This window comes from Mobula hypostoma, chromosome 6, assembly GCF_963921235.1.
Source record: "Mobula hypostoma chromosome 6, sMobHyp1.1, whole genome shotgun sequence".
Taxonomy (NCBI): Eukaryota; Metazoa; Chordata; class Chondrichthyes; order Myliobatiformes; family Myliobatidae; genus Mobula; species Mobula hypostoma.
In genome coordinates this window covers 171,408,335-171,423,453 of record NC_086102.1, presented here as the reverse complement: position 1 = coordinate 171,423,453, position 15,119 = coordinate 171,408,335, and the positions used below count along the sequence as shown (strand labels likewise).

The 15,119-nt window shown below is 39.5% G+C and overlaps 1 protein-coding gene across 2 annotated transcripts in view; it reads right to left on the bottom strand.

Annotated features, from left to right (window-relative positions):
* Nucleotides 1-15,119, bottom strand: part of arl6ip6 (ADP-ribosylation factor-like 6 interacting protein 6) — a 42,195-nt gene that overhangs the window by 11,055 nt on the left and 16,021 nt on the right. Inside the window, exons 4-5 of one of the 2 annotated variants that reach the window (XR_010018461.1) lie at nucleotides 14,167-14,345; nucleotides 3,543-3,635 (exon numbers count right to left, since the gene is read on the bottom strand). Coding sequence is in view for 1 of the 2 variants with exons in the window: in XM_063052266.1 (XP_062908336.1) it covers nucleotides 14,252-14,345 (94 nt within the window). In the remaining variant the exon portion in view is untranslated. Of the gene's footprint in view, nucleotides 1-3,542; nucleotides 3,636-10,581; nucleotides 14,346-15,119 lie in introns of those variants that run through there. The other variant, XM_063052266.1, reaches the window with a different exon arrangement.

Below are 15,119 nucleotides of genomic sequence, written 5' to 3'. Positions count from 1 at the left end.
TGGGGAGGGATGGGGGGACGAATGGACAAGGGAGTTGCGTAGGGAGCGATCCCTGCATAATGCAGAGAGAGTGGGGGAGGGAAAGATGTGCTTAGTGGTGGGATCCCGTTGGAGGTGGCGGAAGTTACGGAGAATAATATGTTGGACCCGGAGGCTGGTGGGGTGGTAGGTGAGGACCAGGGGAACCCTATTCCTAGTGGGGTGGTGGGAGGATGGAGTGAGAGCAGATGTACGTGAAATGGGGGAGATGCGTTTAAGAGCAGAGTCGATAGTGGAGGAAGGGAAGCCCCTTTCTTTAAAAAAGGAAGACATCTCCCTCGTCCTAGAATGAAAAGCCTCATCCTGAGAGCAGGTGCGGCGGAGACAGAGGAATTGCGAGAAGGAGATGGCGTTTTTGCAAGAGACAGGGTGAGAAGAGGAATAGTCCAGATAGCTTTAAGGATCTAAAAAGCGTGGATTGGGACAGGTTGATCTCTGGCAAGGATGTGATCGGTAGGTGGGAAGCCTTCAAAGGAGAAATTTTGAGAGTGCAGAATTTGTATGTTCCTGTCAGGATTAAAGGCAAAGTGAATAGGAATAAGGAACCTTGTTTCTCAAGGGATATTGCAACTCTGATAAAGAGGAAGAGGGAGTTGTATGACATGTATAGGAAGCAGGGAGTAAATAAGGTGCTTGAGGAGTATAAGAAGTGCAAGAAAATACTTAAGAAAGAAATCAGGAGGGCTAAAAGAAGACATGAGGTTGCCTTGGCAGTCAAAGTGAAGGATAATCCAAAGAGCTTTTACAGGTATATTAAGAGCAAAAGGATTGTAAGGGATAAAATTGGTCCACTTGAAGATCAGAGTGGTCGCCTATGTGCGGAACCAAAGGAAATAGGGGAGATCTTAAATAGGTTTTTTGCGTTTGTATTTACTAAGGAAACTGGCATGAAGTCTATGGAATTAGGGGAAACAAGTAGTGAGATCATGGAAACTGTGCAGATCAAAAAGGAGGAGGTCTTTGCTGTCTTGAGGAAAATTAAAGTGGATAAATCCCCAGGACCTGACAGGGTGTTCCCTCGGACCTTGAAGGAGACTTCTGTTGAAATTGCAGTGGCCCTGGCAGAAATATTTAAAATGTCGCTGTCTACAGGTGAGGTGCCGGAGGATTGGAGAGTGGCTCATGTTGTTCCGTTGTTTAAAAAAGGATCAAAAAGTAATCCGGGAAATTATAGGCCGGTAAGTTTAACGTCGGTAGTAGGTAAGTTATTGGAGGGAGTACTAAGAGACAGAATCTACAAGCATTTGGATAGACAGGGATTTATTAGGGAGAGTCAACATGGCTTTGTGCGTGGCAGGTCATGTTTGACCAATCTATTGGAGTTTTTCGAGGAGGTTACCAGGAAAGTGGATGAAGGGAAGGCAGTGGATATTGTCTACATGGACTTCATTAAGGCCTTTGACAAGGTCCCGCATGGGAGGTTAGTTAGGAAAATTCAGTCGCTAGATATACATGGAGAGGTGATAAATTGGATCAGACATTGGCTCAATGGAAGAAGCCAAAGAGTGGTAGTAGAGAATTGCTTCTCCGAGTGGAGGCCTGTGACTAGTGGTGTGCCACAGAGATCAGTGCTGGGTCCATTGTTATTTGTCATCTATATCAATGATCTGGATGATAATGTGGTAAATTGGATCAGCAAATTTGCTGATGATACAAAGATTGGAGGTGTAGTAGACAACGAGGAAGGTTTTCAGAGCCTGCAGAGGGACTTGGACCAGTTGGAAAAATGGGCTGAAAAATGGCAGACGGAGTTTAATGCAGACAAGTGTGAGGTATTGCACGTTGGAAGGACAAACCAAGGAAGAACATACAGGGTTAATGGCAAGGCACTGAGGAGTGCAGTGGAACAGAGGGATCTGGGAATACAGATACAAAATTCCCTAAAAATGGTGTCACAGGTAGATAGGGTCGTAAAGAGTGCTTTTGGTACATTGGCCTTTATTAATCGAAGTATTGAGTATAAGAGCTGGAATGTTATGATGAGGTTGTATAAGGCATTGGTGAGGCAGAATCTGGAGTATTGTGTTCAGTTTTGGTCACCAAATTACAGGAAGGATATAAATAAGGTTGAAAGAGTGCAGAGAAGGTTTACAAGGATGTTGCCAGGACTTGAGAAACTCAGTTACAGAGAAAGGTTGAATAGGTTAGGACTTTATTCCCTGGAGCGTAGAAGAATGAGGGGAGATTTGATAGAGGTATATAAAATTATGAAGGGTATAGATAGAGTGAATGCAAGCAGGCTTTTTCCACTGAGGCAAGGGGAGAAAAAAACCAGAGGACATGGGTTAAGGGTGAGGAGGGAAAAGTTTAAAGGGAACATTAGGGGGGGCCTTCTTCACACAGAGAGTGGTGGGTGTATGGAATGAGCTGCCAGACGAGGTGGTAAATGCGGGTTCTTTTTTAACATTTAAGAATAAATTGGACAGATACATGGATGGGAGGTGTATGGAGGGATATGGTCCGTGTGCAGGTCAGTGGGACTAGGCAGAAAATGGTTCGGCACAGCCAAAAGGCCTCTTTCTGTGCTGTAGTTTCTATGGTTTCTATGGTCCACTCCATTCTCCTGTCAGATTCTTTCTTCTCCAGCCCTTGACCTTTCCCACCCACTTGGATTCACCTATTACCTTCCAGCTCCGCTCTTCCCTCCACCCCCCCCGACTTTTTATTCAGACATCTTCTCCCTTCCTTCTCAGCTCCGAAGAAGGGTCTCAACCTGAAATGTCGACTATTTACTCTTTTCCATGGGTGCCGCCTGACTTGCTGAATTCCTCCAGCATTTTTTGTGTATCCTACATGAATGTTTGACACAAACCATAAATCTATCCCACAGGGTTGTATTGGTTTTTGAATGGGTAGTTTTAAAGAAGATACCTGCAAGAGAACAATGTTATGTTGCATGGTGTGACTGCAGGGGGTATTAAATGTTGCCACACTCCAGGGAACCCTCAACTGATTCATGTCTGGAGATGCAGGCCAGGTCTTAAACTGCATCCAACATAATCTTGCATCAGGCATAATAGTTTCCATGTTTTCATTTCAAGTTAAAAAACCATCAAAAACATCATGTATGGGAAGCAGTAATAAAAGGCTCTGTTTTTCATACAGTGTGCCATTAACTTTAATTATTAATGAACAGACCTTTGGGCAATTGTGTCTACAAGAGTGTTGATTAGTGCAATTAAAATGTCACCTACATTTCATTAATTATGATTAGTTGCTTGAACTTTTGTGAAACTCCACAAATACAGTAATGAGTGGGTGTATGTGTACACTGGAGCTGGTCAAGTCAAATTGTTTCCTTTTCCTGGCATATTAAGCAAAGGAAATATATTTAGAACAAAGATACTTTCCACCAGTCAATGCTATCAGGCTCACTGCGGTTTACACTGTCAACTTAGCATGAAAGTCACGAAGCAAACGAAGTACATATTCTAAAAAATACATTTTAAATGAAAACGTCCAGAGATTTTTTGTATTATTCTTGGATTTGTAGTAATACTTACATCTCAGTCAAGCAATTGCAGATTTAATCAGGGCTGGCACTTTAGTACCGGTTAGGCATCATTCCCAAGGGTGTCACTATTACTGATAAAACCCTAATGGAGTGAGAGATAAAAGCAGGTCTTAAATCATCATGTGTAAAAAATACAGCAAAATATTTACTCCAGCAGTGCCAATTATCATAGATGACTGCTTATGTTGACTGTTTACTTTTCTCCTCAAATGTATGGTAATTGTAGATAGGTTCAACGCCATCTACCAATAGCTTCCTGTCAAGAAGCTGACAGGCTTGAGATGGTCAGAGACGCTGAAGACATCAGGATCAAACAACTTGTCACCCATTGAGTGCTGTGGGGAAAATTTAACGGAGGTAATGTTGAGGTGAATAGGGTTTGGTAATATGTGTGATACAGTAATTACAACAGGAAAGCAGGAGAATGGGGTATCCTGACAAGAGGAGCTGAGGATGTGAGCAGGGAGTAAAAGAATTAGATGGCTAACTTGGCCTTTCTTTCTGTGTGTTACTCTTGCCAATAGTAATGCTGCCTGGATATATGCGTGAACCAAAACCTAGGACCTCTTACCAAGGGAATGAGCACCTCCCTCCAGCTCTCCTCTACATCCACCAAGGCTTTCAACCTTTCAGTTTCTGCCGTAGGTATCTAAGTGTATCCTTTCACCCGAGATACACTTTGTAAAGGTATTGAACGGTTCCCTAGCGTGAAAAGGTAGACTCCTGATTGCACAGTCTAATTTATTATGACATTGCAACCCATTGCTAACCTGCACTGCCCTTTCCATGTGACTGAAACACTTATTCTCCATTCTGTTATTGTTCTCCCTTGTACCTGTGGTAATGAATTGAACAGTATTCATGTGAGTTTTTCACTGCACCTTGGAAAATATGACAATAAGACAGGATGTGCTGACATTAGAGAGGGTTCGGAGGGGGTTCACGAGAACGATTCTAGGAGTGAAAGTGTTATCATATGAGCAGCAATTGAAGGCTCAGGGCCTTTACTTGCTGGAATTTAGAGGATTGGGGGCGGGGTGTCTCACTGAAACTTATCAAATGTTGAAAGGCCTAGATAGAGTGGATGTGAAGAGGATGTTTCCTATAGTGGGGGAGCCGAGAACCAGAGGGCACAGCCTCAGCACTGAAGGATGTCCATTTATAACAGAGATTCGAAGGAATTTTGTTAGCCAGATAGTAATGAATCTGTGGAATTCGCTGCCACAGGTGTCTGTAGAGGCCACGTCACTGAGTGCATTTAAGGTGGAAGTTGATAGGTTTTTGGTGAGTCAGGGCATGAAAGGTTATGGGCAGAAGGCAAGAAAGAGGGGTTGAGAGGGAAATGGATCAGCTGTGATGAAATGCTGGAGCAAACTTGATAGGACGAATGGCTTAATTCTGCTTCTATGACTTCAAGTCTTCAAAGTTTGAAGTAAATTTTATTATCAGAGTACAGATTTGACACCATATACAACCCTGAGATTCATTTTCCTGCGGGCATACTCAGCAAATCTATAGAACAGTAACTATAATAGGATCAATGAAAGATCAACCAGAGTGCAGAAGACAACAAACTGTACAAATGTAAATACAAATAAATAGCAATAAATAACGAGAACATAAAATGACAAGATATAGATTCCTTAAAGATGGCCTGACAATGATGCAGCCAGTTAAAATGCTCTCTGCAGCACATCTGCAGAGATTTGAGGGTGTTTTTGGTGACTCTGGCTTTAAAAACTGCATGGGTAGGGTTTGTATGTTATTATAAAGATATAGTAGGCCATGCATCTGGTTGTGTCTTTAGCCTTTTCGCTCATGACAGCCTTCCGTAGTTTGTGTGTGGATTTCATGTTGGGTGTTGGATCTCTGGTCTTGAAAGTCACAAACCAAACCCTCAGCAGACTGTGATCCTCCTGGTTCATCCATGGCTACTGGTTTTTGTAAGACTCAGTATGCTCTCGAAGACACATGCTCATCCATGCAGTTCAACGCCACCATGGAAAGTTGGAAAACCTAAATTCATGAAAATAAGTAAAAGAAAAACTTACCAATAAACTGTTTTTATAAGGGCATTTTTTTCATGTATGCTCAGAAATGTTTCTAGGAACTCTCTTGCATGTCATGAACAATTCTGTAAACAAACACGGAGGCCTCAATCCTATTTATGAGTCGACGTGGGCAAAGCTCCTGACCATAAAGCACAAAGTTCGCCACACAGTCAATCAGCGACGAAATTTCCTTCTCACATCATAATTGTTTCCGAAATGATGTCCAATCACCTGATTGAAACGTATATAAAGGCCAAGCATGCGGAGGACACACCACACGCAACCATTGCACCGATGATGTCTCCTCGCACGGTGACGACACGCTTGCAATAGATTGCCAAGATTGGAGAACAACTCAACTTAACCATTGACCATTCGAGTTACACATCTTCCGAATTACTTCCTAGCACTGATCCCTGCTTGTTATTATTTGTGTTTAAAAGTAGCATTGATTGGATTGATACAATCAGGAACAATTGCTTCAGAATAGGAAAACTAAGGTATATAAGAGACTTACTCTGTTCTTACTACAAACATTAGTGACACTGCTTCACGTCAAGTGTTAAATATGGTGAAATCTGAGTAGAATTGCAGAGAAAACTGTAGATGAAACACATTATCCATGTACAAGTACAGGCTCAGTCCTGTGGTGCACAAACAAATAATTCCGTAGAATTCCACTGAGCAAAGTTCTGTCATTCTACAAATTGGATATAAAGATTTATTTATTTTTCAAGTGTGAAGAGAGGGAAAGAAAAGTATTGGAACAGATTTTCTGTGATCCAGAGTTGATAGGTGGGTTGCATCTTGGTTCACACTGTAATTTCAGTGAAATCCAGGACACAGATTTCCACTGGAAACCTGGCTCCCGGTACAACTGATGCAAGTGCTCAGCCGAAGAATCAAAAACAACATTGGCAGTGGTGAAGCCCTGAATGCGGCTGTCAAACCTGCCTAAAACGAATGCTTGTAAACATCTTCAGTGCTGACGAGCATTAATAACTATTTGCCTAAAATCTAAAAATCAATTCTAGATAACTCAAAGATACATGTAATTACAGACACATTTATTATAACTAAAACACTTCAACTAATTTAATTCACAAAACAAAAATTTTGGTTGATACTCTCTTGGCAGTTGACTTCTCTCAGTAATTTCCAAGTGTTGTACTTGCTAGGGTGGCGGGGTTGAGATATGTCTCTACCAAAGGAGGTGTAAGGCACTCCTTCCCTCTGCTAGCCTACAGGTCACTCTTGGGCAAGGTGTAGCACCTGCTTAGCCTCCCAATCAGGAAGCAGGTGGTGGATAGTCATTTGAGCAGCTAGTGCATATCACAACTCCTGATCATGCGACCATTGATGTCAGGCAAATAATCACTGAAGAATATTGGCAATGGCTGGAGTCACCTGTCTTGTAAAGACACTGCCTACCCAGAAGAAGGCAAGGGCAAACTACTCCTGTAGAAAATTTTGCCAAGAACGATCATGGTCAAAGAGCACGTTTGTCTATGTCATACAACACAGCACATGATGATGTTCTACTTGCACCAGGTTAAACCGTTGCATTTTACCAGGTGGAATTCATAGTCTGGGAACTGGAAAATCTGCAGAAGTTTGTCTATTGGAATCGATGTCAAATAGACACTTCGTGGCCAGCAACCTGTTGAGTGAACAGCTAAACCGCAGCCTTCATGTTAGAACTGCCCACTCGTGATTATCCACTGCCAGATCCAATGCAGATCCTAGATTTAGACACAAGAGATCCACTATCAGATCCAATGTGGATGTAGATCCTAGATTTAGACACAAACGATTCTGCAGATGTTGGAAATCTTGAGTAACCCACACAAAATGATGGGGGATCTCAGCAGGTCAAGCAACATTTATGGAGGGAAATATATGGTTAAAGTTTCGGGCTGAGGTCCTTCATCAAGACTGAAAAGGAAGGGGATAGAAGTGAGAATATAAAAACGGAGAAAGGGGAAGAGTACATGTTGCAAGCGATAGGTGAGATCAGACGCGGGAGAGGGTGGATGGGCGGTGGAGGAGGGATGAAGTAAGAAGCTAGAAGGTGCTAAGTGGAAGAGGTGAAGTTCAATATTAGAAATTTTAGCTAATATTTTAAAACATTTTTTGGAGTATACATACATAAGATTTAAAATAGTACCTGAAATAACAAACATCACCTTAATATCCATCAATTTTTGAAACATACTGTAGAACTACAATGCATGCATTTTATTTTTCCATTAAAAACTCACTTGTATATCGTCCAATAAAATTTGCAGTAATTGTTTTTAAACAGCAAAAACAGTTCAGTATATAATTCAAGTTTCAAGAACCACTTCTTCTCCTCCACCATCAGATTTCTGAATGGCCAGGAACCTAACCTCACTATTTTTTTTCTTTTACAGATGTATTTTACTTTCTTTTTGCACGACTTATTTATATATATATATTTCTTTTTCTTAATGTAACTTAGTTTTTTTATTATTATGAAATGCAATGTACTGCTGCTGCCAAACAACCTGATTCTGAATCGAAATTCTGTTTGTTTTTCTTAAAACTCTATTAGAAAAGGTTGGAAGTGAAAAGCAAATCATCTACAGCAAGTCACCAACAGCAATTTCTGCACTTCCATATTAAGCTATATAGAGTATACTCCAGAAGTTGTTCAGTTTCATGATTAAATTGTAATGAACACTGATGGTTTCTTCACCATTAGACCTGCAAATAGAGGCCTGTATTTTTAGATTATTTTGAGCTGATGAATAGGCAGACTTACTTTCTTGGAAAGTGCTTTTCCTCCTGTTGATATAGAATTAGGTGTAAATTCTGCTTTCAATTACCTGTTTTACTGATCTATGGCGAAGTTATTAACATATTTGCCTGAATGGGTAAGTAGGAATTATTAAGTAAAAGACAAGGAATTAAATTATTCAGAATTTTTTTTAAAAAATGCTCCTGAATAATTCCTCCCTGTAGAGGAAACTAGCACACAATACCTCAAGAGATAATACCTCAATATCTCACGGGTAGCATAACTTATTGAAGAATAATTTCACACAAAATACAGAACCCCTTCGGTTCGGCCAAGGCTGGATTACTGCACAAAGAATGCAATGAGATCCCTTGTTATGTGGTTTAGTGGAAAACCTTAAGCACTTTTAAAGTAAATCCTATGTATCATCATTTACAAGAGCATAGGAGTGGGGCTTATCAATGAATCATCCAGCTCCTATGGCTTTCTTATTTTGAGGAGTTTGAGGGAGATTAATTTTGAATGATCACTCTATGGACTGAGCTGGCTGTTAATGGCTTGTTCCACATGGTTTGTTTTTTCCTCAGTCTTTTCCCAAGGTTCTGCCTATTCAGCTTACCACAGAAATCTGAAAAAAAAGGGTCATCTGTGCCCAAAGCTGAAATCATTTGGTATGCTATAACAAAAAATATTGGGTTGGTGAGGTGTGGCGTGGCGTGAGGGTGAAATTTTAATACTGCCTGGAGTAAGTTTGATGTTATTGAAACAGCCAGTGAATGTCAAGCACTGAAATAAACAGGCTGGTATAGCTTGCCTAGTGAAGTGGAGGCAGTGGCAAGAACCCTCTGGGTTCTTGATGTTATAGAGGCAAATAGTAATGAGCTGTAGTTTTTATACACAGTTAAACAGTACTTGTGTTCTCAGCCCTCATGTATTTCCGGCCTTTCCTTCATCAGTGTCAATCAGGTTGCTCATTTCTTGGCAACATATTTGGAACTGAAAATAATAACCATCCTGCAACTTCGGCTTGTGTATGTATGGTGCTTCTGGGTCAGAACAGATGAGTGAGTTTCTTATCCCTTTACCTAACTGTCAAATTGTCAAACCAAATGGCTTTAGGTTGACATTAAGCAGCAATGCTGTAGCGTAGCTAACTCAACTGCTGAGCACCTGTATTGCAGTTTTTTTTAGAAAAAGTGCAGGACTAGCATGATAGCAGAAAGCAAAATTGGTAAGAATACCAATTGTGTTAAATAAAAACAGAAAGATGATCATCGCCTGCACATTAGCCGTTTATCTCTTTCTGCAGTCACTTTCTGGCCTGTTGCACCTCTCCAATATTTTCCGCTTTTATTTCAGACTTTCAGCATCTGCAGTTTTTGTTTTTTTTTAAAAAGCAGTACTGATTTGGATATGGTTACTACAGTGTTGGCGCGAGGCCGAGTGGTTAAGGTGTTCGTCTAGTGATTTGAAGGTCGCTAGTTTGAGCCTTGGCTGAGGCAGCGTGTGTGTCTTTGAGCAAGGCACTAAACCACACATTGCTCTGCGACACCGGTGCCAAGCTGTATGGATCCTAATGCCCTTCCCTTGGATAACATCGGTGGCGTGGAGAGGGGAGACTTGCAGCATGGGCAATTGCTGGTCTTCCTTACAACCTTGCCTAGGCCTGCGCCCTGGAAACCTTCCAAGGCGCAAATCCTGGTCTCATGAGACTAACGGATGCCTATAATACAGCTGAAATGGCTCAGTGATAATTGTACTCAGAGTACAACTGAGAAAGAGTTTACCGGAAATAATAACATTACAGCCGGATCACAGGTTAAACAGCAAAAGTGAATAAAGATGCTAGATGCAATCTCAATTATCTATAGACCCAATATAGCAGACCTTATTTATGTATACAGTAATAAGATCAATATGAATCTAAATATAAGGTAGCTAATATTTCCAATGGATTAGTTCTGATTATCACTATAGGAAGGAAGGGAATTGCAGAGATTAGACCAGGATACCAACTAGATTGCAGAATTTTAAAGAGAGGATGTATAAACAATTTATTTTCTCTGGATAGAGGAGACCAAGAGGACACCTGACAAAGGTATATAAAATTATGAGGAGGGAGTGGATAGGGCAGATAGTAAAAATCTTTTCCCATGGTAATTGTGACTACAATCAAGATGGCAAAGATTGAGAGGAAGGAGCCTGAGATGGGGGGGGGGGGGGGGGGGTAGAGAATTTGATTGAACTTTCAACAGAAATATTACATTTTTGGCCAATAAATTGAGAATTTATTTGGAATTTAACTCTTACCCAGCTTTGTTTTACGAGCTTTATAGTTCCAAAAAGGTAAAACCTTCAGGTACAAAATCAATAGAATAAGCCAAATGGTATTTTGCATCTGTGATAAGGAGGATTTTTATTCCTTAGTTTTCTAAAAATTATTATTCGAGGGATGTGGATTATGGGCTTGTCCACCTCTGATTGGCCTTGAGAAGCTGGTGGGGAGTTGCTTTCTTAAACCTCTGCTGTCCTTGAGGTGTAGTATACCCACAATGCTGAGGATTGCCAGGATAATGTAATTCATTTTTCCCAGATCAGGATGGAGCATCGATGGGAAGGCAAATTCCAGGTGGTGGCATTGCTACACATCTGTTGCCTGTCTTGCTAGCTGGTAGAAGTCATGGGATTGGAAGGCACTGTTTGAAAAGTCTTGGTTAGTTGCTTCAAAACATCATCTAGAAAAGCTGCTGCTGTGCTGCGTCCATAGTGAAGTGAGTGAATGAAGTGCACATTGAATGAGCTATTATGGTGTATATGACTCACTCTCTTTCCTTTCATTGGAAATCTTAGCCACCTTGCTTATACTTAGATTCATACTAACCTTATTACAGGGCAGGTGTATGGGGTTGAGTGGGATCCAGGATCAGCTTTAATGAAATGGAGGAGCAGACTCGATGGGCTGAAAGGCCTTTTTGCTCCTCTGTCTTATATGTTGTCCTATGTGCCTTCTTGTCTACTGCTAAATTTGTGGTGTTAGCTAGATTTTATCTTGCTGCATAGTCATTGGATGGCATGTATGGTATTTGCTATCTATCAGACCAAGTGTGGACATTGTACAGATCTTGCTGCATTTGGAGATGGACTGTTTTTTATCTGAACCGCAATATGCATAGTGCTGAACATTGTAGAATCTTCAAACACTTTTATTTCTTAACTTACGACAGCAGGTAGATCATTGATGACATAGCTGAAGATAATTGACCAAGCATACTACTCTCAGGAACTCCTGCAGAGATATTCAGTGGCTGAGATGATTTCACTCAAAACACAACACATTTTTTTTGTGCTGGGCATGATTCCAACATAATAGGAAATCAGCTTTGAGTGAAAAGATTAGATTGCTGACTCATTCCCTTTCCTTTCACTTTCCCCGACATAGTCACACTATCCAAAATAGCAAATCAGGACCCAATTAAATGGCAACAGTTCCTCAGCAAATCACCTTAATAGAAAAAGAAACAAACATTCGAGATCACAGTGATTCTGTACATTCATTAACAAGCTTGAATTATTAACAGTTCCTTATGAAGATCAAATATTTTTGATCTAAAGAATCCTATTGAATTCATAATTGCAATAATTAGTTTATAAAAAGTTCCATAAGAATGGTGAAGAATAGCAATGAGTGCAGATCTTAAAAATACAAGATATTTCAGATTTTCACAGCCATTTACAAAAGATGCAACCAACAATCTGGTGAAGAAACTCAATAGGTCAAGCAGCATTTGTTTTGGGCTTAGAAGTCTGTGTTGCATCAAGGAATTACTGTGGTGCATCATGATTCCAACACCAGTGCTATCATGTTTGCTGTTGTGTGCTGGGGCAGCAGGCTGAGGGTAGCAGACACCAACAGAATCAACAAACTCATTGGTAAGGCCAGTGATGTTGTGGGGATGGAACTGGACTCTCTGACGGTGGTGTCTGAAAAGAGGATGCCGTCTAAGTTGCATGCCATCTTGGACAATGTCTCCCATCCACTACATAATGTACTGGGTGGGCACAGGAGTACATTCAGCCAGAGACTCATTCTACCAAGATGCAACACAGAGTGTCATAGGAAGTCATTCCTGCCTGTGGCCATCAAACTTTACAACTCCTCCCTTGGAGGGTCAGACACCCTGAGCCAATAGACTGGTCCTGGACTTATTTCATAATTTACTGGCATAATTTACATATTACTATTTAACTATTTATGGTTCTATTACTATTTATTATTTATGGTGCAACTGTAACGAAAACCAATTTCCCCCGGGATCAATAAAGTATGACTATGACTATAAAAGGAAATTAGCTTTGAGTATACATCAGGGTCTGAACTCAAAATGTCAACGATTCCTCCCCACCAACCCTGCTCAACTCACTGAGTTTTTCCACCAGATTGCATGCTGTTCCAGATTTTAGCTTCTGTAGTGCCATATCTCCAGAAAGGATGCCATCTTTTAAAAAGTCAAAGATAATGGGACATATAGCTTGAAGACACATTTTTATCAGACCAAAGCAAATTAAAAGCAAATCCATTTATGATTCTTTGATGTTACTCAATTGATTTCCAATTTTAGTAGTCTTCAAAGTCAGTGACATGACTGAATAACACGACATCCACATCATTACATTTTAAAACAAGGTGAACATGCCACAATAAAATGTTTATATTAATATGAATACAGAAATAGATTATTAACACTGGAATTAGCAGCAAATATTTACCATTTTCTCCTTTCAAAAGGAGACTGTAATAGGTATGATTGTACCCATTAAGTAAAAAGATCCAGGCTCATAAATTTATATTTCCTTCATCAGATTTATTCTTACCATATCTAGAACCTATTCAAGCTTATCAATGATTCTCGGAATGGTACCACACTTTTAACAGATTACACACATTTCCAGTGAACTTAGTATGCTCAAAGTGAGTGTGGAAGTTTCCCTAGTGCACTTGAGACCAAACCAATGGAACTCAAGATAATGGAACAGTGAATCTTTGAAGTTGATGGTATTATGGAAACTTTTCACTTCATCTGCTCAGAATTGCCAGGTGAACGCCCAAGGACAAAAACAAAATGCTCTAGGCCACTTACATTCCCACACATTCATAATCTATCCTAGCTTTTCCTTCTCCCAAACTTGGGTTTAGATATTCCCTGTCATATGGGGAAACACTTTCAATATGCCAATATTAAAAATTAGAGGATCAGAAACGAAGGTGAAAAATAAAGGTCCGTCCAAGGCAAGAAAATAAAAGTAATGTGAAAGTTTGCAAATTTTAAGAAGACAACCTAGAATTCAAGGCAGATTGCCCTTTGCAAAATAGAACGCATTTGCAAAGTTATTAACAGCTATTGATACAACAAAGGAAACAGAAAAGCAAAATGTCAACTTTTGCAACATTAATTTCTGTCAACTTTATCAAATAGATTAATTACAATTAGATAAAGTTCTTTTCCCAGTCAACTATGATTCAAGATTTAATGTATTTAAATTGTTTTACTCTGCCAACTTTTATCTGAGAGAATAGAAAAATCACATACCTGAATGTGTTGCATTGTTAACCAATCACAAATTAGTAATTATTAAATTAATGTATAACAAAACTAATACTATGTTCAATGTAAAAGATTTAAAATTGCAATTTTAAGAAGCTGGTCTATAATAAGGATTCTTAAAGCTGAAGTTAACAGATCAATAAAGTACATCCTGATTATCAGATATATTTAAAACCAAAAAGGCATCTTCAGATATACCATATTCTCATGTGTGCCACCACTTTCAGGCTTGCTTATCTGAATAAAAGTCAGTAATGCACTTTTGGTGAAGGAAAAGGCGACTTCAGGCAAACCACCAAATTATAGCCAGAGCTGTTGTGATGCCATTGAGAATTGCCATATTATAGCCCATATGGAATGAATGACCTGTTATTTTCCTGGAAAAGAAAATTTAGAAGTTATTTATTAACTAAAACTCCAAAGCTTGCATAAACAATGAACATTCAAACCATGGCATGAGTTATCAACATACAATCTAAAATCTAACACTTATACAACAGCAATATTCCTCACAACTCAAAGTGCAATTGTCATTTGTTTATATCAATGAATTTTGATTTATTTCATTCACTACTGATTTTACTGAAGCTATGGTTAAAAAACCAAGTCTAATTCCCTTAATGTGTTCAAAAATTGCCCCAATCCTTCACACAATATGCGGTCTTTTGTTGATTCTATTGTGGTTGTTATTTTATTATGGATTTATTAAGAATGTCTGCAAGAATATGAATCTCAGGGTTGTATATGGTGACATACATGTATTCTGATAATACATTTACTTTGAATTTGGATTTTATGTCAATCTTCATTATTATAAAAAATATCATTCAACCAGGGCATCAAAAATGTTCACGGAGAAGGTCAACCTTAGTTGTTGGTCATTTTCTCAGCAATCTATCAGAATTATGTTTCTGGGAATGGCAGCACTTTCTGCCTTTAACTTGATCTACTTAATGCATCCACCTTATTTGGACTTTTTATTCTTCTCATTTAGATCATTCAACAATTTGTTGATTCAACGTTGTAATCTCCATTTAAGTAGTTAAACCATCCTATGATGTATGCAAGAAAACCACACAACTTTAAAAAGTTACAGCAAGTTAGATTAAAATTTTCTCTCAAAGTAGCTTCAAATTGTCCCCACAATACAT